This window comes from Scylla paramamosain, chromosome 17 (assembly GCF_035594125.1).
Source record: "Scylla paramamosain isolate STU-SP2022 chromosome 17, ASM3559412v1, whole genome shotgun sequence".
NCBI classification, from domain to species: domain Eukaryota; kingdom Metazoa; phylum Arthropoda; class Malacostraca; order Decapoda; family Portunidae; genus Scylla; species Scylla paramamosain.
The window spans coordinates 19,641,890-19,666,580 of NC_087167.1; the positions used below are offsets into that span (position 1 = coordinate 19,641,890).

Sequence of the window (24,691 nt, forward strand, 5' to 3'; positions counted from 1 at the left end):
AAACGTGTACTATGACTGCTTTTTATCTTTCGAAGGTGCCAAAAACGCAAAAGCTCGTTCATAACACTCTATTTGGAGAAACACAAGAACATTACCAAAAACGTGTATATTTTTCGCATTGTAAGGTATCAAAACACCAAAATACATGAAAAGTGCGCTATACTGGAAAACGAAACGACATAACAAGAAACCTACCTTTTGAGTGTTTTTGTGCATGTTAGGCACTAAAACGCTACAAAGCATGGAAAACACCTTATATGGGAATAGAAAACATTATCAGTTACGTGTCTTTTGAGCTTTTATCTGCTTCATACATACAAAAAAACTAAAACGCAAAAAGCTGAAAAGCATGGAGTCTTTCAATATGGGTATGCAAAACAACATTACTAGAAACGTTTCTTTTGAGTGTTTTTTTTTCAGCTTCTTAAGTGCAAAAACGCTAAGATGGGCTATGTGGTGCATGGTTAAGTGAGGCGTGCCTGCCCCAGGGCTGATCACGTGCAGCAGTTATTCTTGATACCTCTGCTCCTCTCCATTTATTGAATAGTATAATTTTGCATGGTGTTGCTTTAGCTAAATAAAAGTAATTATCCTCACAAGAAAAAGTTTCCATATACTGATGTCTTTTGAAGCATATTGTTCATATATCTATTTAATTTAATCAAATCACTTGTTACATGTAGGACATTATCCTTACCTAATTTCTTGTCATACAACTCTGGAAGCAGTGAGGAAGTTACATGGTCATTCCATTCTCCATCCAGCAGTGTAATGAAACCATCATCTTCATTCTCCTTCATTAATCTATTCCTTACTTCATTGTTTCTTCCTTGGCTTCCCATTTTATGTTTTTGTTGACTTTTTTTCATTCTTTTACATCACGCATTTTTTTTTTTTTATTATATTTTCACCTCATATCTCCTTTCCTTCCCGCCATCCACAAATGTTATACCTCTCTCTCTCTCTCTCTCTCTCTCTCTCTCTCTCTCTCTCTCTCACACCGTGTGTTAAATTAACACGAGACAAATGGCATGTTTATGAGCACATTTTGACAATTTGTCAGGGCATTCAGAATACCCTCAGTAAGCAACTGACTCTGTCTGTCCACCTAAACTGTCCACATAAACTCCGTGTCAAGATGAACACATTTAGCCGAAAAAAAAAATGCCACCTTTAACATGCCAGCATGAGTGCGCGCGCACGCACGCGCACACGCCAACTTTATATATATATATATATATATATATATATATATATATATATATATATATATATATATATATATATATATATATATATATATATATATATATATATATATATATATATATATATATATATATATATATATATATATATATATATATATATATATATATATATATATATATATATATATATATATATATATATATATATATATATATATATATATATATATATATATATATATATATATATATATATATATATATATATATATATATATATATATATATATATATATATATATATATATATATATATATATATATATATACATGTATTACATGTTATGGAGTAAGTGTAGAGTCCTCACTCCCATCATCAGACTCCAGCCATGTGTTGTATTCACTGAAGTGCAGTGAACATTCTTTTTTTTCTTTACTTTATTTCTTGCAGTGTTTCACAGAAGGCATCTTCATGTTGTGGAGTAAGTTGGGGCGGCTCGTAATGTTCAATGCACCAGTGAATACACACATGGCTGGAATCTGATGGAGTATGGACTCTACACTTCATAACATATAATGCCTGAAGATGCCTTCTGTGAAGGTGAAATGTTGCAAGAAATGAAGTGAAGAAAAGAAAGAACTCTGGATGTTTTCCCTGTTCAACTCTCTCTCTCTCTCTCTCTCTCTCTCTCTCTCTCTCTCTCTCTCTCTCTCTCTCTCTCTCTCTCTCTCTCTCTCTCTCTCTCTCTCTCTCTCTCTCTCTCTATATATATATATATATATATATATATATATATATATATATATATATATATATGAGTTGGACAGGTTAAACATCCAGAGTTCCTTCTTTTCTTCACTTCATTTCTTGTAATGTTTCACCTTCACAAAAGGCATCTTCAAGTATTACATGTTATGAAGTGTAGAGTCCATACTCCATCAGACTCCAGCCATGTGTGTATTCAGTGATGCAGTGAACATTATGAGCCATCCCCTACTTACTCCACAACATGCAATGCCTGAAGATGCCTTCCGTGAAACACTGCAAGAAATAAAGTGAAGAAAAGAAAGAACTCTGGATGTTTTCCCTGTTCACCTTTACTGTATCTAAGAACTTCATCATCTATCAACATACCTAGGCCAGGGAACTGTTTTCAAGAAACTTCATTCAAGTTGGGGCGCAGCTTGTAATTTCACTGCACTTCAGTGGATACAACACATGGCTGGAGTCTGATGATGGGAGTGAGGACTCTACATTTACTTTACAGCATGTAATGCCTGAAGATGCCTTCTGTGAATGTGAAATATTGCAAGAAATAAAAAGGAGAAAAGAAAGAACTCTGGAAGTTTTCCCTATTTACCCCTACTGTATCTCAGAACTTCATCATATATATATATATATATATATATATATATATATATATATATATATATATATATATATATATATATATATATATATATATATATATATATATATATATATATATATATATATATATATATATATATATATATATATATATATATATATATATATATATAACAGGTATTTCAAAACACAACCCACATTTAATATAGAATCTTCTCACAGCCACAGCATCCAGTCCACCTTTCTCCTCCCCATCACTTCCTTTCCTCTTCCCTCCATGCAGCTGTGTCATCTGAAAGTGTCACACTTGGTCACCTCTACCACAACACAGTTCCTTTCTTCACCCCACATCTCTTCAAAAGTAAATAAATATTTGTAGAACTTAGACATATTGGCAGAAGCACTATCACACATCCCTGACTCATCCCTCCTCAACACTCAGGCTATCACACTCCACGAGATTGACATGAGAACACCTTGGCACACAGAAGCATCACAAAAGGAGGCACTTCCTTGCCTCCTCACACTGCACATACAATGAGTAACACTTGCTTCATGAACCACTAAAACTCGCCAAACAAAAAATCACTCAAGGGAAAAAAGTTAAAATCACAAAACTATAACTGATGCAGCTGAATTTTACTGCACTTATGGAGATCAAAATTTTTAATGAACTGGAAGATTTGAGAACATGAAGCATGGAAAAAATGTCAGAGTAATTAAAAAATTCAAAATGGTAAATAAACTGGGGTGTATCAATAACAAAAAACACTGTCTAAGTTGAGAAGTAATGCAAGGCAACACAGTTACCACCACAAGTGGATGGCAGATGGCTGCTGGCACAGCAGGATGGCTGGGCAGGTGGAGGCTAAGATGCCCAGTGGTGCTAAGCATGGTAATTTAGTTGCTGAAAACAAAACATCATAGTGACTGATTGGTGCTTCCAAACTGAAATCCCCAAAATAAAATGTTAAATGTTTGCTTTCACTGAAGTTTTTTCATAGTTGATAACTTCCACATCATAACATGAAGGTCTAAGCTATAGTTACAGATGCACTAACTGTAACACGATAAACAGACAATAGATGGAAAGCAATGCAAGGATGTACAGACCAAAATTTGTTAAATAGTTCAAATGAGGTTGTAATATCACATCTTTTGAATCTAGAATGATAAGGTGCATCCTAGAAAGAGGTAAGGAAGAGGGGAAAAGATTCACTTTCTTTTATACAAGCACTCCTCGTGCCCAACAAAAACTACAGTAATAATAATGTCAACAGCCTGATCCTTACGATCATCATCCTCAAAATGCTTCCATTTTCACGCACTTAGACTCCTGTGTGGGGTGGAGACCTTTGGTGACTCCACACTTTGCCTCAGGTCACCAGAGTCATCCCAACCAGCTACAGGCATACACAGTTCTCCTCCATCTCCAGTCACAGAATGTTGGCTTTAGAACTGGACCTCCACTTAAATCTCCTTATCTGTGGAGGCAGTGCTGTCACTCCCAGGAATGCTGCACAGAGGGATTCTGATGTTGCTGGGCCTCTCTATTTGGTTGCAGATAGTGATGATGCTGAAGTTCTGATCTGATGTGCTACACTCACTGCCAAGTCTGCTGCTTTCCACCTTCTGTTTCTTGCTAGGCCTGCTGCCGTTGCCAAGCCAACTCTCGTTTGTCTGAGTCAGCACGTTTATGTTCTGAGATCAGGGTTAAGTCTGAACTAGAATTCCAAACTGTTTCTATCTTATATGGACTGTCTTTATCATGATTGTTTTCTTTGAATTCTGGATCCTCCTCACTCACACTAAATTAACTGCTTTTTCTTAATACTCTTCATGCCTATTATTTTGCCAGCATTTTCTTGGTTGTTGGATGAATTGTCTCACATTCCTTTTGCTCTGTCTTCCTCTTTTTTCTTTTACCTCCATCTTTCCTATCTTCTTCACTAGTACCATAATAATTATAATTTATAATCCTATCCACTACTGGGTTTGCAAAACTGACCCTTCTTTTTGAACAATGTTTTTTGGTTTTAAGACTGGATGTGTGATTTCTGTCAAGTGACATTACTAAAACAGTCCCTGCACTTACATTAGGGAGTGGCAGATCTTTCAACCAGTCTGCTTGAATGGCATATTGAAAATCTCCACCCACAGTGATGCTTGTTGTTCTTCAAAACATTCTCACTAATTACCAAACTGTCCCCTTTGTCCTCATTATTGGGTGGAATATCATTCAATCTATCTGTGTCTGTGCCATATTGAATATCTCCTACACACTGCTGATCATCACTTTCCAAAACATTCATGTCAGTTTCAGTCACTGATGAACTGTCCATCTCAGGTAACACTTCTAAGGCAACCTCTGTGTCTCTGGGAATGGTGAGATCATCCATCCCATCTGTAAAAGAGGCACACAAATCATATCTTGTTTCATATTCCTCTTTGTCATTAATCATGTCGGTCTCTCCTGCATCAGGATTTTCCACCTCAGAGTCTATCAATATCTTCTTGCTCTTTCTTGATGTTTTCTTTGTTAGTGAGGCACAGGACAGCACAGCCTCTGGAATTTTAAATTTTGCCTCATGAGTGTCAGTCTTCTTGCTCGTCCTCCTAGTGGTGTTGTTGCCACTGGCTGGGAGGGGCAATCCTTCGAGCCACGATGCAGGGTAATGGGGCACCCGGGAACGTCTTGTAGTGCCACTTGTGTTTTTTGGGGTGATGGTAGCAGAACTGCATGTGCTTGATGGTCCATGCCTTTGCCTCCTTGGTCTGTTAGGAGTGCTGGTGTCTGAGTGTTTGGCAATATCCTGCATGGAAGTGCTGTCTGCTTCATCCCAACTACCATGTTTCTTCTCCCCCTCTAGCTGGAGGAAACCTTCTGCTCCTTGGACTTCATGAACTGTTTCCTCTTGACAATCAACAGACTGTCTATTGTTGCCAACACTTATGTCAATGCCAAATCTATGTGTCAAGCAAGAGATGATACTGGTGTCTTTTGGCAAGCAATTCTGATCTGCATCCACCACTGTTTTGTTGCTCACTGTTGTGTTGCCTTTGCTATATGATTGATATGATCTCTTATTGCTTAATCTGATTCTCATGGGTAGAGCAGCAGGTTGGGGCACTGATTCTTTTCTCTGAGGAAGCTTGCTTTTCTTTTGTGTTCCTGATTTAGCTTTTTACAGATGTACTTTTGGAATTTTTATTACCTTCAATGGAATCCTGTTTTCCATCTATTTTATCATTAGATTTGGTATGATCACCAAAATATTTTTCTGAGTCATGCAATCCTTCTTTTTGAGTCTCCTGATTGGGGTCCTGAGATAAAGTAATGGTTGCAGCTTCAGATAAGTTCTGTAATCTCTTTTGTCTCCAGTGAATGGCCCTCTTATAGTAGGATGCAGTTTGGCTCAGAGACCTTAGTGATATGCCTTCCACTCTGAAATAAAAGGATATATTTGTGTCACTACTTCAAAGGTGGGCTTAATGTTCTTCTTTAGTCAGCTTTTGTCATCTTCAAGTGTGTTTTTAACAGGAAACTGGGTCATGAAGAAAGGAACTAATAGAACATGTAATAAAAAGGATGATAAAAGTATTGAATAAAGAAAGGAGACAACAAGACACAGTGAGTATGAAGGAATAGAGAAAATTTAAGAGCGCAGGAAGTTAAAAAGAAGGAAAAATAGGCCAGAAATTAAAAGACAAAAAGATAAATGAAGACAAATTTGTTTTAAATGTGAGAAGATTTGACTACAATAACAGAATGTGAGGAGATAGAAGAAGAAGTAGGTCAGGAGAGTGAAGAGGATCAAGTGATTAGGCTAGAGTGTGAACAGGCTGGGAAGGAAGCAAGTCAGAAAAAGAAGGTTAAGGAAGTAGTGGGGTCAGAAAGAAGAGAACCTGCGAGGTTGAGGCAGTCTTGTAGGCTTGCGGAGCAAGAAAGGAAAGATGGAAATAGGTGTCTTGTGTGCGATGGATGTGCGTAAGGGCACGCACAGAGTTTGAGGGGCTGAGTGCGAGAAGTCAGACGGAGCTAGATGGATCGTGATGTTCAGCCGATTAGCGTGGGGTTTGATGGGAAGTGTTTGTTTTCAAACGGGAGGGATTTTGGCACAGAACCACGGACACTTGAGGCGTTGGTTTAGAGGTCTGGATTGTGTGGCTTTGTCAGCAAATCAGGTATGTGATAGTGTATTTCAGTGCGAAGATATTGTTGGGCAAAGTGTTGGATGTTAATGAAATGTAAGGAGTGGGAGACAGGATGATTAGAGTGCATCAAGGGTGTGTTGCAGGAGTTTCACGTTGATGCTTAACCCTTTCCTTCCAGCACTTAAACTATTTTCCCGTTTGCTATGACGGCTAAAAATGGTAAACCTAGAAATTGTCAGAAAACTGTTTGAATACTAATAATTATTTTCTCTTTGTTATTCTGAATACAATGATGTACTTTGTACATCATTGTATGCCATCATTATTTATGCCTTATCAAGGATTCCTCCTCCTCCCACTGTGTGATCCGTCTTCTAGAAACAGCCCGGAGAGCAATGACACCGCACACACACACACACACACACACACACACTTTCTCTCTCTCTCTCTCCTCTCTCTCATCTTGGAGGGGAAATTGTACACTTCTTATGAGAGAGAGAGAGAGAGAGAGAGAGAGAGAGAGAGAGAGAGAGAGAGAGAGAGAGAGAGCTCCTCAATACACTTTTCAACGACTTAGAAGACAACAATGAATCTGATAGCATCGGCATAGAAATAATAAATTCCATGTACTTATCTCTTGAGTTAGATGATATCTGTAATTATCATGACCTTACCTCATACATGAATGTTATACCAAGAAGTAGCGCTGACTATATCAATATTCTCCATATAAATGCCCGCTCACTAAACAAAAATTATGACCAAGTAATCTCTTTTATCAAGTCTCTTCCCAAACTCCCTGATATCTTATGTATAAGTGAAACCTGGCTCAATGCAAATAATGTTCACCTTCACGAAATTGATGGCTATAAGTCATATCATGTTCACAGGCCTTTATACTCTCCAGGTGGGGGTGTTGCAATTTATGTAAATATTGACCTACAAAGTGAAATTATTAAGGATTTTTGCATGTGTGATGAAAATGCTGAACTATGTACGAGTAGTGTGAAAATTATTCTACCTACTACCTCCTACTCTGTTTCTTGTATTTACAGACCAAATAGTAAACATGCTAAAGTAAATGAATTTAATGCATATATTGATAATCTTCTTTCAAATAACTTTTTCACAAACAACAGGAATATACTCATAGGTGACTTCAATATAAACCTTCTTGAACATGTGTCACACCCTCCTACTAACTCTTTCATTACAACTATGCAATCAAACAATTACTTCCCACATATATCTCGACCAACAAGATTTTCAGACATAAATACAACTGCAGCCCCATCTTTATTGGATCACGTCTGGACAAACTTCAATGAACCAGTCTCTTCTGGAATTTTCCACTTTCCTATCAGTGACCACCTTCCAGTGTTTATCAATATTCCAGTCTCTGATAAAGTGTGCAATATTCACCACAAAGTTGATTTTAGGCTACAAAATAGAGTAAATCGGTTGAAATTCACACAGACCCTATCAAATACAGACTGGAATCTCTACCTCACTAGCAGTGACACAAACACAAACTGCGACATATTTCTGGATAAATTATATAAAATATACTATTCCTGCTTCCCCAAAATAACCAAAACTATCACATCCAAAAGACTGAGTAAGCCTTGGTTAACACAGGGGTTAATAAATTCAACAAAACATAAATATCAGCTGTACAAACTATACAAACTAGGGTCAATTACAATGGACCACTACAAACATTACAGAAATTATCTAAATAACTTAATAAAACGCAAAAAATCTGAATATTACCTACAAAGGTTTGAAAATTTTAGACTTAACACAAAAAAAGTTTGGGAACTAATTACCGAAATAGAAAACATTAATAATAATAACAAGACGGTCTCCCACACACTACACTATAATGACACAGTCCTGCACACTCCACATGAAATTTCAAATGCATTCAACACCTATTTTTCACAAATTGCACCTCAACTTAGCTCCCAGCTTCCTAGAGCTCAAAACTCACACATTTCTTATCTCAGAGGTAATTTCCTAAATTCCATGAATATTCCCATAGTGACAGGAAATGACATAGTAAAAGCTATTTCTGCCTTAAAAAATAAAAAATGCCCTACGGATGAAATACCTGTGAAAATAATCAAAGAGAACAAAAATCTTCTAGCAGAGCCACTCTCAAAATTATTCAATGATTCAATAAAAGATGGAGTTTTCCCTAATAGATTCAAGCTGGCAAAAATTATCCCTATCCATAAATCGGGAAGTAAAACTAATATCTCAAACTACCGACCAATCTCTATTTTACCAGTGTTCTCTAAAATATTTGAAATCATTATGAAGAACTTCCTCATGAACTACATCAATTCACAAAAACTCTTAAATAATAGGCAATTTGGTTTCCGCCCCGGACTAAATACTTTTGACGCTATAAATGTGTTTACCTCTGACCTACACGATGCCTTGAATAAACATAAGTCTATAATATCCATTTTCATTGATTTCAGCAAAGCTTTTGACACAGTTGACCCAAACATTCTAATAGACAAATTACGTCACTATGGTATTCGCGGTTGTGTGGAAAATTGGTTCAAATCATATTTAACTGGCCGATCTCATTTTACATCCTACAGTAACTCTAAATCAACCATCAAACCTATACATCTTGGTGTGCCACAAGGTAGCATCTTAGGCCCTATTCTTTTCCTGATATATATCAACGATATCAGCAATGCCTCTACTGCTTTCAACACTATACAGTTTGCTGATGACTCCACCTTGTACATGATTGGTGATAATCCCACTGACCTAATCTACAGAGCCAACCTAGAATTATCTGCCTTTTCTGAATGGTGTCTTGCAAATCGCCTAACAATTAACACAGCTAAAACTTTCTACATGTTATTTACGAATACCACCACCAAATACCAACCCTTACCTAGACTTACCATATTAGATAAAGATATCACGCAAGTTTCTAAGACAAAATTTCTTGGAGTCACATTTGACAATAATCTTACCTTTAAATATCACATATCAAACCTTTGCCTAAAATTATCTAGATCAATAGCTCTATTGCTGAAAATAAAAAACTTTGTTCCAGTGGAAATTATGAAAATCATGTATTATGCCCATATATACCCACACTTAACCTACTGTAATCCAATTTGGTCCACTACCTACCCATGTCATCTACAAAATCTAAACATCCTCCACAAGAAAATTATTAGAATCATGACTAATAGTGACTTCCTCCAACACACACCTCCACTCTTTAAATCTATGAAAATCCTTCAACTCTCTGACTTATCAAACTTCTCTATTGCATCATACATGTTCAAATTGATAAATTCCAACAACAACAATACCCTGACCCTAACTCATAACCACTCCACACGCTACAGGCATTCTCTACAGATTCCCCATCATACCTTAACTCTCTACCAACACTCTCTAATGTATAAAGGTCCCAAAATATGGAATAGCACCCTGTCACATATAAAAAAATTCATTAAGCGTAAATATCTTTAAGAGAAAACTAAAAGAATATTTATTGTCTCAATACTGACACATCTTGTACTTCAATCAATTTTTATCAATATCTATTATTTTGTTTCTTGGTATTGTAACCAAATAGTTCATATCCTCTGTAACTAAAATAGTTTATATCCTCTAGTATATATACATATTTATTTCTGTTTGTTTAATTATTCTCAAAACAAATATTTGCTTGTTTATAATCAGATTCCACTTCAATTTTCTCTATTTCTCATGTATAATTATGATTTTTCTCCTTTCCTTCCTGTTCTTGCAAAGCCATTTATCCCTAAATCTTTTGTTATTGCTATTTATTTATTTATATATTTTTTTTTTTACATTTTCTTCAATTAGATTTTTAGTTTAGTGTTGTTTTACATTTCAGTATTAAGTAGATATTAAGTGTGCCCAAAAAGCTTGTGCTTCATAAGGGGCTGTTTGTCTTTCAATTAATTGTACCTTAAGCTTATATATGTACTACAGACAAACATAATAAAGTGTTTAAGTGTTTAAGTGTTTAAGTGAGAGAGAGAGAGAGAGAGAGAGAGAGAGAGAGAGAGAGAGAGAGAGAGAGAGAGAGAGAGAGAGAGAGAGAGAGAGAGATTTCATCCCTTTTCATATCAAGTTTCAGGCAAATAACATTATCTCTCTCTCTCTCTCTCTCTCTCTCTCTCTCTCTCTCTCTCTCTGACAAGTTACCTTCTACTATTTTATTATAAAATCGAAGATAATGAAAAAAATTAACATGAAAGAATGATAGGTATCATCTCTCTGTTCTGATAAAACAGGTGGATCCTGTAAATCATCACTAATGTCTTTGCTTTCTTCAGTTTCTTCTTTTAAATATTCACTGTCACTGTCTTCAAACTCAGAAGCACTGCTAAATACATATGTTCTGTCCTGCTCCATGGTGAGTTATGATCTGAGATCCTTCGCTCTTATCAGGATGTCTCTTTGCACTTATCATGGTGCTTTCCACCCGGCGAGTGCTTTCCACCCGGCGGGTCGCTGGGGTTGCCAAGTGTCGCCCGGAGAAAGGGAAAATAGCTTAGTTACCGCTAAATTTCCAGAGCTAGTGACAACACTACATGTGGAAACATGCCAGACACTTCCACTCACACCATCTGACTCGAGAAACCGCGCTTGGAGCTCAAAATTGAGTCGCGAAAATTCTTGATTACGGGTATGATCGCCGTCGCTACGGACACATTGATGCAATCGTATATATACGATTGCCGGAAGGAAAGGGTTAATGACCGTAGCCACAGCCGTCTTCACCAGTGTGTGCCTGTCTACTGGAGGAGTGGTATAGTGTGTGGCCACCCTGAGCCCTATCAGTTTGTGGTGACAAGAGGGAGACGCCTGTCATCACTGTCAGCAGGGGACCAGAAGCATTTGTGTGAACGAGGGTTACCTGTTGTGTCCCTCAGCTGAAAATTTTGAGGTGTACAAGTTTCATTTAGTTGTTTCTTTTTGTGAGTTTACACGAGTTGTGTATTGATTTATTTTGATATCCATTAAAGTGCTATTTGTATGTCCCTCAGCTGAAAATTTTGAGGTGTACAAGTTTCATTTAGTTGTTTCTTTTTGTGAGTTTACACGAGTTGTGTATTGATTTATTTTGATATCCATTAAAGTGCTATTTGTATGTTTTATGTTTGTTTAGGAGATTTTTTTAGTTTTCACTCCAGTGGTGAAGTTAAGGTGAGCCCAGGCTGGCTGGGGGGCAGCTGGTGCTTCATTACAGTTTTGGTAGCAGAGCGTAGTTGTCATACCCCTTTTTGTGTCTTGTGAGAAACTCCTGCGTAGGTCCAGTATTTTTATATTGTTGTCAAAGCCATGGAGGGGACATCTGTGAAGGTGGAGAAGTTAATTGACCATGAACTGCTAGGGACTGGATGTCAGGAAGGGTTTAAGGCTCTGGGGCAACTGGCAGAGGCTGTTGCAAGTTTATGTCAGCAGCAGGCCAACAGCCATCAGTCTCAGTTAATAGTGTGGTCATGGCTACTTCCCAGTGTTAACAGGTTTTCAGGCAGGATTAAGAATGTGGAGAGGGATGCACAAGAGGCTGTAACACAGATAAGCCTGCAAGGGTCTGAAGCTGTGGAATATTTGTGTGGGTTCCTGGACAGGCCAGCACTGACACAAGTAAGGCACAGCCAAGTAAGATGTATCACAGAATTACTGGAGTGCATGAAGAGAGCCTTTTGTCCAAAACAAGGATATGTGGAGCTGGAGAAACAATTACATAGTCGAATCCAGCAACGGCAGGAGGAGGCAGTAGACACCTGCCGAAACGATAATTACTCCCAGTGAGGTCTAAAGCACTGTTCAGGGGGTGCTGTGAGCTTATCATTAAACCCAGCTGTGACCTCACTGAACGTTTCCCTTTGTGTCTCACAACACAAGGGGGCAGTCACAGCCTGCCCTCTAAAGACAACTCTCTTCCTCCACACAAAACTACAAGCACTTAATAACACACGCACACTTCACTCAAAAATTTTAAAATCATCATGGCGACTCCTACACTAGCCTCGGAGTCCCCATCTGGGGAGGGGACCATAAATGTCCCCAGGTCGGACTGCCTTTCTGTCATGACCCTAAGTGTCTTGACACCCCCCTCAACTTTTTCTTCATTAACTTCTGCAACATTCGAGGTCTAAGATCTAATTTTCAATCTGTAGAACACCACCTCTCCTCTTCTAAACCTCATCTTCTTTTCCTCACTGAAACTCAGGTGTCTGAGGCAACTGACAGTAGCCCCTTTTCTGTTCCCTCTTATTTTCTCTATCCTCATTTTCGATCCAAAGCTGGATGCAGCGTTTATGTGCGCAATGACTTAACCTGCTCTCGTGCCCATGCTCTTGAATCTTCTGAGTTTTCCACCATCTGGCTACGACTACAGAGTCACTCTCATACTAAATTTATCTGTGCTGTATACCTCTCACCTAACTCCTCTGACTATAAGAAATTCTTTGACTATTTAACTTCCAAAGTGGAGCACATTCTGACCCTCTTCCCTTTTGCAGAGATCTCCATTCTTGGAGACTTCAATGTTCACCACCAGCTTTGGTTTTGGTGCAACACCCTACTCATATTCCTGACCGTCTTGGAGATACGCCCAACATTCTTGACCTTTTCCTGACCTCTAATCCTTCTGCTTATGTTGTCACCCTTTCTTCTTCGTTGGGCTCCTCCGATCACAATCTCATATCTTTATCTTGTCCTATCACTCCAATCCCTCCTCAGGATCCCCCTAAGCGAAGGTGCCTCTGGCGTTTTGCCTCTGCTAGTTGGGGGGACCTGAGGAGGTATTTTGCTGATTTTCCTTGGAATGATTACTGCTTCCGTGTCAGAGACCCATCTTTGTGTGCTGAGTGCATAACAGAGGTGATAGTGTCTGGCATGGAGGCGTACATTCCTCACTCTTTTTCTTGTCCTAAACCTTCTAAACCTTGGTTTAACACAGCTTGTTCTTGTGCTATACATGATAGAGAGGTGGCCCACAAAAGGTACTTAAGCCTTCCATCACCAGAATCTCATGCACTTTATATTTCTGCCCGGAACCATGCCAAGTCTGTTCTCCAACTAGCCAAAAACTCCTTCATTAACAGAAAATGTCAAAACCTTTCAAGATCTAACTCCCCTCGTGATTTCTGGCATCTAGCCAAAAATATCTCCAATAACTTTGCTTCTTCTTCTTTCCCTCCTCTATTTCAACCAGATGGCACCACTACTATCACATCTATTTCTAAAGCTGAACTCTTCTCTCAAACCTTGGGTAAAAACTCTACCTTGGACGATTGTGGGCTTGTTCCTCCCTCTCCTCCACCCTCTGACTACTTCATGCCACGTATTAAAATTCTTCGCAATGATGTTTTCTATGCCCTCGCTGGTCTAAACCCTCGGAAGGCATATGGTCCTGATGGGGTCCCTCCTATTGTTCTCCAAAACTGTGCCTCCGTGCTTGCACCTTGCCTAGTCAAACTTTTTCAGCTCTGTCTGTCAACATCTACCTTTCCTTCTTGCTGGAAGTTTGCCTACATTCAACCTGTTCCTAAAAAGGGTGACCGTTCTAATCCCTCAAACTACTGTCCTATTGCTTTAATTTCCTGCCTATCTAAAGTTTTTGAATCTATCCTCAACAGGAAGATTCTTAAACATCTATCACTTCACAACCTTCTATCTGATCGCCAGTATGGGTTTCGTCAAGGCCGCTCTACTGGTGATCTTCTGGCTTTCCTTACTGAGTCTTGGTCATCCTCTTTTAGAGATTTTGGTGAAACTTTTGCTGTTGCCTTGGACATATCAAAAGCTTTTGATAGAGTCTGGCACAAAGCTTTGATTTCCAAACTACCCTCCTATGGTTTCTATCCTTCTCTCTGTAACTTCATCTCAAGTTTCCTTTCTGACTGCTGTGGTAGACAGTCACTGTTCTTCTCCTAAATCTATTAACAGTGGTGTTCCTTAGGGTTCTGTCCTGTCACCCACTCTCTTCTTATTATTCATTAACGATCTTCTAAACCAAACTTCTTGTCCTATCCACTCCTATGCTGATGATACCACCCTGCACTTTTCCACGTCTTTTCATAGACGTTCAACCCTTCAGGAGGTAAACATATCATGCAGGGAAGCCACAGAATGCCTGACTTCTGATCTTTCTAAAATTTCTGATTGGGGCAGAGCAAACTTGGTATTGTTCAATGCCTCAAAAACTCAATTCCTCCATATATCAACTCGACACAACCTTTCAGACAACTATCCCCTCTTCTTCAATGACACTCAACTGTCCCCCTCTTCTACACTGAACATCCTTGGTCTGTCCTTTACTTATAATCTGAACTGGAAACTTCACTTCTCATGTCTAGCTAAAACAGCTTCTATGAAGTTAGGTGTTCTGAGACGTCTCCGCCAGTTTTTCTCACCCCCCCAGCTGCTAACTCTGTACAAGGGCCTTATCCGTCCATGTATGGAGTATGCTTCACATGTCTGGGGGGGGTTCCACTCATACTGCTCTTCTAGACAGGGTGGAATCAAAAGCTTTTCGTCTCATCAACTCCTCTCCTCTAACTGACTGTCTTCAGCCTTTCTCTCACTGCCACAATGTTGCATATCTAGCTGTCTTCTACCACTATTTTCATGCTAACTGCTCTTCTGATCTTGCTAACTGCATGCCTCCCCTCCTTCCGCGGCCTCGCTGCACAAGACTTTCTTCTTTCTCTCACCCCTATTCTGTCCACCTCTCTAATGCAAGAGTCAACCAGTATTCTCAATCATTCATCCCTTTCTCTGGTAAACTCTGGAACTCCCTGCCTGCTTCTGTATTTCCACCTTCCTATGACTTGAATTCCTTCAAGAGGGAGGTTTCAAGACACTTATTCATCAATTTTTGACCACTGCTTTGACCCTTTTATGGGACTGGCATTTCAGTGGGCATTTTTTTTTATTAGATTTTTGTTGCCCTTGGCCAGTATCCTTCCTACATACAAAAAAAAAATAAAATAAAAACATGAAGGGGTGTGGGAGTATGCTGACTCCTTGAGGGAAATTGAGAATAAGATGCAAGAAGTGAGACTGAGAGGGGTAAAGGATCGGCACTGGCTGCTGTTCACCTGGTTTTGTAGAAACCTAAGGCACAGGGCCATTGGAATCAAGCTACAGAAATGGGAGAATCAACCTGATGCTATAACTTGGGATGGACTGGTGCAAGGGACCCAGTTACCCTTGTTGCTGGGAAATAATGTATTGGAAGAGTGGGTGCAAGAGTGGAGTTCTGTGAAGGAAAAGAGTTTTGGAGGGATAGAGAGAAAATGGAGTAGGCATGTGAAGGCTGTAGAAATTAAGTTAAGAGTAATGCAGCAACCTTTGGGTTGGGCTGTGGTGCAACAGTGGCAGGATCTGGTGATCCCAGCAGGAACAAGGAAAATAATGAGTGTGTCTGTGCCTAGACTGCAGGAAGTGGACAGTGAAAGTGTAATGTACGAGCCCCTGGAAAATGGGCATGGATACTGGGTGACAGAGGGAATATGTGTATTTCCAAGTTACACTACAATGGAAAAAGGGCGAGGTTGGATGGCAGTGGCAAATGTGGGGAAAGTGAAGTTGAGGCCACAGTGGAAAATAGCTACAGTTTCATATGGTTGTGAGGTGACAAAGAAGAAAGTTGCAAGCTTATTGACAGAACAAGTGCCAGTACAGAGTGCAGAGATGCTTGCCAAGTTTAGGCAATAGTTGGGAGTGCATGTAAATGAGAGTCAGCTACAGGTGGGACAGTTGGAAAAACTAGACAAGTTGTTGTACCAGTACTGGAGCATGTTGTAGAGGATGAGCAGGAGTTAGAGTTGTGCAACAGGTGTTGAACATGAGATACACTTGACCACTGATGTGCCTATATGGTTACCTTACCGTTGCATCCTCCCCAAAGTGCATGACAGAGGTGAAGGCAAATATTAAAGGCCTTCAAGAACAGGGAGTTGTGGAGGAGAGTGTGAGCCCATATGCAGCTCCAACTGTATTAGTGAGGAAGAAAGATAATTCCCTGAGGCTGTGTGGACTATAGGAGGTTAAATGAGGTTACAGTGAAGGATGCTTTCCCCTTGCCATGTATTCAAGAAACCCTGGATGCTGTGGCTGGAACACAATATTTTTCCTCCTTTGATTTAGCTGCAGGTTACCATCCGATTAAGGTGAGAGAGGAGGATCAATCCAAGACAGCTTTTGTAACCCCCTTTGGTCATTACCAGTATGTGCGCTGCCCCATGGGGCTCACTAACGCTCCAGCTACCTTCCAGCGTTTTATGGAGTACGTGTTTACTAATAACATTTTTGTCACCATGCTTGTGTATTTGGATGACCTTTTGATTTTCTCTAGGAATATGGAGGAACATTTTGATAGGCTGCAAGTGGTGTTTGAACTTCTTAGGAAGTATGGCTTGAAATTGAAGTGTCATCGCCTTAAATCACAAGTTAAATATTTGGGGTATATAATGTCCAAGGAAGGGGTTAGCACAGACCCAGAGAAAATCAAGGCAGTTCAGGAGTGGCCCATCCCCCATACTGTAAGAGAGGAGAGAGTTTTTGTGGCCTTTTGTTCATTCTATAGGCAATTTATTGAGGGGTTTGCAAAAGTAGCTGCACCACTTCATGCACTGATGAGTGGGGATTCTAAGGCAGATTTAAGCAAGTACTGGGGAGAGAGAGAGACTCGTGCTTTTGCACAGTTAAAAGAAAAGTTGACTTACGCACCTGTGCTGAAAAATGCAGACTATGAGAAACAGTTTGAGGTAGAGACTGATGCAAGCTTTGAGGGCTTAGGAGCAGTACTCTCTCAGGAGTATGGAGGGGAGTTGTACCCAGTTGCCTATGTTAGTCGGGACCTCAGAAAATTGGAGAGGAACATGAGTAACTACAGTTCATGCAAGTTAGAGCTGCTAGCTTTGAAGTGGGCAGTGATGCCCACTTCAAAGCTTTAAGAACTATTTGGTTGGGGGAAAATTTGTGGTGCTAACAGATAACAATCCTTTGGTGCATTTGAAGACAGCAAAGCTCGGGGCAGTGGAGAGCAAATGGTTGGGAGATTTGGAGAGGTTTCACTTTAATGTGAGGTATCGGCCAGGAAAGGAAAATAGCAATGCGGATGGGCTGTCAAGGAGACCACATGAGGTGGAGGAAAGAAAAGATGAAGAGTTAAGGGAGGTGTGGGAGAGTGCTCCATCAGCAAGAATGGCAGTAATGAAGGTGTGGGACAAGGTACAGGTAGAACAGATGCGGGATGCACAGAAGGCTTCCCCTGTGCTGGGCAAACTATGGATACAAATGCTTGGCAGGTTGCATGTGAGGGAAATAAGAGATTTGCTGCAATAAGAAGAATTCAGACAGTTGTGGAGAATGAGGCAGAAGTTGTTTATGAGGGATGGAGTGATATATTGGGCAGGAGATAAGAAGAACCACAGCAAATGGAGAGCAGTTTTACCTAAGGACAGAGAAAGGAGGTAATGAGGGGAACTCATGATGAATGGGGCCATCAGGGGGTAGCTAGAACTACTGCCTCAATCAACAGGAAGTTTGCTTGGCCAGGATTATATGAGGATGTAAAAAAGTATGTGGCTGGGTGTAAGACATGTGCCATGGCAAAAGAGGAGGGGCCCATGGTAAAGACTCGCCTGGGAACGACTGAGGCTAGTCAACCCTGAGAAGTCTTGGCCATGGATTTTACAGTGCTTGAGCCTGCTAGAGATGAGAAGGAGAATGTACTGGTAATAACAGATGTGTTCAGCAAGTTTGCTTTAGCTTTTCCTACCAAGAATCAGAAGGCAACCACTGTAGGTAAAATCTTAATAGAGGAAATTTTGAACAGGTTTGGGTGCCCAGAGCAAATTCATAGTGATCAAGGAAGGAATTTTGAAGGGCAGTTAGTGCAAGAGCTGTGCAAGCACTATCAAGTGAAAAAGTACCGGACTTCCCCATACCATCCTCAGGGTAATGGGGTATGTGAGCAGTTCAATCATACCATGCATGGCATGTTGGCTACTTTGTGTAAAGAGCAAAGGGAGTAGTGGCCTAGGTATTTATCTAGCCTGACTGCCATCTGCAACGGCACACCATATGCTGTGACTGGGTTCTCACCACACTATCTGGTGTTTGGGGTGGAGCTTTATCTACCTATGGACCGGTTCACAATGGGTACGGATGAGGCTGCTATTACCCACCATCAGTGGGTTAAGAAGCTCTGGGAGACCCAATAAAAAGCCTGGAAGGCAGCTAAGGAGAACATAAAACAGTATAATGATGGTAATTGAAGGAGACGGAAAGAGCAGGCAATAGGAGAATCCTTGCAGGAGGGTCAATGGGTTTTGCTGAGAGATCATTCAGTGGTTGGGAGGAATAAGATCCACCCTAAATTTGCAGAAGAGGTCTGGGTAATTGTAAAAGTGCTGAATAAGATTAGTGGGGTATATCAGGTGAGACCAGAGGATGAACAAGGTTATGAGAAAGTGCTACATAAGAGTAATCTGAGACCCTTGAGAGCAGGGTACTGTAAGGGTTCAACTGAACAGCAACAACAGGACAAGGGGCCTCAGCATGTAGAGGACAGGCAAATTTCAAAGGAAGATGAGGAGGAAAAGCAAGTGGAAGAGGAAGAAGTAGAGATGCCTGATATGACCGAGGTGTTGCGATAGTTTGGGTTTGATGATGGGTCCCCATTCAGGGTGGAGGAAGACAGGAATGATTTGACCACAATACCAGAGAGTGAGGAGATAGAAGAAACAGGTCAGGAGAGGGAGGAGGATCAAGTGATTAGGCCGGACTGTGAACAAGCTGGGCAGGAAGCAAGTCAGAAAAAGAAGGTTAAGGAAGTAGTGGAGTCAGAAAGAAGAGAACCTGCAAGGTTGAGGCGGTCTCGTAGGCTTGCGGAGCAAGAAAGGAAAGATGGAAATAGGTGTCTTGTGTGCAATGGATGTGCGTGAGGGCACGCACAAAGTTTGAGGAGCTGAGTGCGAGAAGTCAGGTGGAGTTAGATGGATCGTGATGTTCAGCTGATTAGTGTGGGGTTTGATGGGAAGTGTTTGTTATGGAATGGGAGGGATTTTGGAGCAGAACACGGACACTTGAGGCATTGGTTTAGAGGTCTGGATTGTGTGGCTTTGTCAGCATAGCAGGTATGAGATAGTGTATTTCAGTGTGAAGATATTGTTAGGCAAAGCATTGGATGTTAATGAAATCTAGGGAGCGGCAGAGAGGATGGTTAGAGTGCACCATGGGTGTGTTGCAAGAGTTTCACGGTGATGCTTAAGGACCGTAGCCGCAGCCGTCTTCACCAGTGTGTGCCTGTCTACTGGAGGAGTGGTGTAGTGTGTGGCCACCCTGAGCCCTATCAGTTTGTGGTGACAAGAGGGAGACACCTGTCATCACTGTCAGCAGGGAACCAGAAGCGATTGTGTGAACGAGGGTTACCTGTTGTGTCCCTCAGCTGGAAATTTTGAGGTGTACAAGTTTCATTTAGTTATTTCTTTTTTGTTGTGAGTTTACATGAGTCGTGTATTGATTTATTTTGATATCCATTAAAGTGTTATTTGTATGTTTTATGTTTGTTTACCTGGCAGGATATTTTTTGTTTTCACTCCAGTGGTGAAGTTAAGGTGAGCCCAGGCTGGCTGGGGGGTAGCTGGTACTTCATTACATAAAGGTGGCACAATACAAACCATTTTATAACATCATAACAGAGTATAGATATAACTCAGAAAATCACAATATCTATTCAAATTACCATTCCCTTCTGTTTTCTTATCAGTCAAGAATGTAAAAGATGTAGCATTACCTCTTCCTGCGTTTCTTGGCAAGCAGGATAAAGTGCCTGCGGAAAGCTCCTTGGAAGTTTATGAGGCTCATGAGCTCTTCCCTCAGCTGCAAGTGACCACTTGCCTGCAGGACAGACAAGGAATGGCTCATGTACTCCTCATCTGGTAACAAAAGAAACTCATTAGTATCAGAACTCATCACCATCATCATCACTATCTTCACCAACATCACCTCAGAGACCTCATAAACAGCTCACCACAACTGATCACTACCATCAACATCATTACTGACACCACCTTCACCACAAGCAACTCATTAGCATCACAACCCTTCACCATCACTATCTTCACCTCTTTCATAAGAAACTCATCACCACCACCACCACAATACAAGCACCACACATTGGTAACTTCACCATCTCCTGTAACCTGTGAGTGGTGGGTAAAGGAATGGTAACAGTCCTGCAGTAACCACAACACAGCCAGTACTCACTGTAGTTAAAAATAAAAGCAGCAAACACATGATGGAAGAGGACCCTGGCCTGCTCCAAGGGTAGGGTGGCTGGAGGCCCCTTCCACACAAAATGTTTCCACAGAGGCACCACTGTTGTGGCCAGTCTGTGTATCCTCTTCCTGGTGTTTCTGCAGGCCAAGCAGAACCAACATCTGCACAGGGGAGCTAAAGTTAACTATGCATTTTTATTACTAGTAAATAAGTAAGTAAAATACAGTGTTCCCCTGCATATTCACAGTTCAGTATCCACAGTTTTGCATATTTGCAGATTTTTACCAATGTTCCCACCAGCTCAGTCTTTTGGCTTTGTGTGGATTATTCTTTCAATTACCATAAATTACAGTAAACCCTTGATATAACAAACACATATGGTGGAAAGGTGCAATGCTAAAGATGAAAATTTGTTATATCCAGAGAGAGAGAGAGAGAGAGAGATGTAGCTGTGTGACAGTCAGTGATTTAACAACTCTCTCTCTCTCTCTCTCTCTCTCTCTCATTAATCATGATATAGCATGAAGTCAGCATAGCTGGATGTGTCAGTCAAAACACCCAGATATTTACATTCCTGAGGCCCCTTTCACACAGCACTACAATTGGCCACCACCAGTGTGAAATGGTCAGGTAACTGCAAGCAACCAGTGACTGCCATTCACCCTTGCCATCTTTTCTCATGCTTGTCAATTGAAAGAATGGCATCAAAGGAGGAGCTGCTTCTCTTTGCTTTGCTGACAAGGAAAAGGGGAGACATTTTCAAAAGAGACAAATACATGTGTATCAGATTCTATCACCTAGAAAGGACAGAAGCCTACATCATACACTTTACAGTGAATTATGTGCTAATGAGAAGAAAAATCTTTAATTTTTTTTCATCCGAGCAAGCTTTCACTTGAGGAGCTTTTCAACCTCAGGTATTCCTCCTCTCAGTCTCATTGCTGTAAACTTCAGTGGATGGATACCAAATAGATTGGCATTTTCTACTTCACAAATAAGGTATTCTATGTTCACCTTCTCCACAATCTTTTGCCCTCCATCATAAAGGACTGGTCCTTTCAAAATGTGGCTAACACTGAAAAAAAGGGATTATGGACAACAGCAGCATCACTTGATGGCTTTGTGTAAGAGCTCCCATTTGAAACAATGCCCTAAAGTGAGTGGCAGCCACTAGTTGCAAGAGCACACCACCATCAGTGGTAATTACCTGCTCATGCAACTGTGGTGGCCTTGTATGAAAGGCTCCATTGCAAACAACGGGAGGTAACTAGTGGCAGCCACCAGTGGTGTCGTGTGAAAGGGGCCCTAAAGGGTAAAAATGACACCCAGCTAGACAGCTAAACACTCAGGTAGAGATTGCTTAAATCATAATGCCTCTTTTAGACAACTGTACCAACTATCCATTTCATAGGTGTGGTTACATGATAATATCATGAAGATTGGGGAGAGAGGAATCAAATGTAATCTACATAAGAACCTGTGCCAGAGGCCTCGTGCAGAATCACAGAGTTCTTCAGTCCTTATAAATATCACATATATTGCATATATACATATTATATAATATCAAGAAAAGAAAACTTCAGTTACTTCTCACCGGCATGATCTATGAGCTTTAATCTTACAAATAAAAATAAATAAATAAATAATATCATCAATTAACTAGTTAGTAAAACAAAAAAGTTTATGAGTAAAATATTAAAGCAATACAGAATAACAGCAAGTAGAATCATTATCACACAAATACACACACAGATGACACCAAGATAATGAGGAAAGTGACAAACCACGAAGATTGTACTGCCCTGCAACAAGATCTTGATAGGATAAATGTAAATTACTTATAAATGGCAAATTAAATTTAATGCTAAGAAGTATAGCTTGATGGAATAGGGAGTTTGGTATACTAGTGAGTATACCAGGGCACAGCACCAAACATGTTCCCTTCTCACACATAGGAGCTGTGTCAAATACATCTACTGTGTCACTCTACATATGTGCATAAAGATGCAATGAGCTTATATAATATACTTTTTTACACAATTCCTTCTAAGTAGTAACACTGGTAAAATTTAACTGTATTCATGAACAAAACTATTTAAGTTGATTTTCTAGTGAATATGGGATTTTGATTTATTTGGTCATCTTGATGTTTCCCCAAAAAATACAACATTGATCAGAAGCATATTAATGTCCACGACAGTAAAAATGAAGACATGTCTCTGCCACTTAAAACTCCAAATTGCATAGATCAGCTTCCTAGTATATGAAAACAAATATTTTTAATTGAAAATAGACAACTTGATTGTCCTGGCAAGAGTAATGCTGTATAATTAACAAAAAACAAACATCTGACTGGCCTGCCTTAGATGAAGTTAACAAACACATAGTTGGACAACCAGTTAATTCCTGCTGCAGTGTCCATGCCACTACATGAACCAGTGGCTTCCTGTATTCCCCTCTTGTTATGCCAGAGTAGTCCTGAGAGATGTTTGTTTTGGTGCTTGATTACTTTGCCATGTCATTCACTTTATGAAAGAGATGCTAAAATCCCCAAGAAAATGACTATATTCATACATCATGATGCTACTGAGTATGTTATGCTATACTATATAGTACAGTCTTATTTTTTATCTTTTTCATTGTCCAAATCAATAGATTTTAGACTTGTAATATGCCGTATTTGAAATATTGAAAACTATTGCTAAATAATCACAAAAAAATATTTCTGTTTTGGGCAACTTCTTTTAAAATCATTCATACAAGATATTTAAAAATTGATGCAGAATTTTTAATGTATTATAACATTCACCTCCCCACTAACAGGCAAGGGCTCTTCACACAGCTGCAGGGCTTGGGGCATTTGTGTTGGGGAGAAGGACTTTACCTGGGCAGCACAGAACAGCTGCAGCTCTGACTCACCTGGTCACTCTCAGTGAGAACAGTCACAGAGCAGGGAGAGGAAAACACACCTCTCCTTATGTCCACATATTACACAACAGTACACAAAGTCACTGTGTAATACAGTGACACACAGGCAGATACAGGGATAGCAGGCACTTGCACCATCACAGTCAGTCACTTGCAAACCCTACTTGCTTTTCCTTGTCTCTATTCTCACACGTCTTGACACATCATGGTCTCGATACTCTCTCTCTCTATCCCTCAGTGCCACAGAGTGCCTCAAACTCTGTCTGCCAGGCAGCACTTAACTACACATATTCTAGCTTGCAGATTATCAATACTGCTAAGGATAATTGCTACTTGTACTATACATACTCTCACTCACAGAACTACAATAAGATGGTGCTGTATAACAATTATTCCATGGTTAGCTAATCCTTATACACACACACACACACACACACACACACACACACACACACACACACACACACACACACACATGCAAAGAAAAGTAGAAGCTGTTCAGAAAGGAAATGAGGAAATGAAGGCAAGTGTAAAGGATGTGGAAATGAGGTAAAATAGGTGATTAAATGAACATAAATTTGAAGAACAATCACTAGAGAAAATAATAAAACAGCAAGAAAATGAGAAAAAAAAAACCTGAGACAGAAAGTGGTAAATGTTATTAAAGAAGAAAAAAAAATGGTGAGACACTGTTGACTAATAT

The 24,691-nt window shown here is 39.9% G+C and overlaps 1 protein-coding gene across 1 annotated transcript; it reads right to left on the reverse strand.

Moving 5' to 3' along the window:
- Positions 1-2,769: 2,769 nt before the first annotated feature.
- LOC135108576 (uncharacterized) lies at positions 2,770-22,706 on the reverse strand. The gene is made up of 3 exons (XM_064019724.1): positions 21,049-22,706; positions 20,576-20,717; positions 2,770-6,028 (listed from the first exon to the last, which is right to left on the reverse strand). Exon 3 carries the CDS (start codon positions 5,688-5,690, stop codon positions 4,680-4,682), a length of 1,011 nt encoding a protein of 336 aa, XP_063875794.1. The 5' UTR covers positions 5,691-6,028; positions 20,576-20,717; positions 21,049-22,706; the 3' UTR covers positions 2,770-4,679.
- Between the last annotated feature and the right edge of the window lie 1,985 nt (positions 22,707-24,691).

Bases quoted from the DNA above. Each gene is read 5' to 3' on its own strand.
- LOC135108576 (XM_064019724.1), bottom strand. From the start codon at position 5,690: ATGAGAATCAGATTAAGCAATAAGAGATCATATCAATCATATAGCAAA.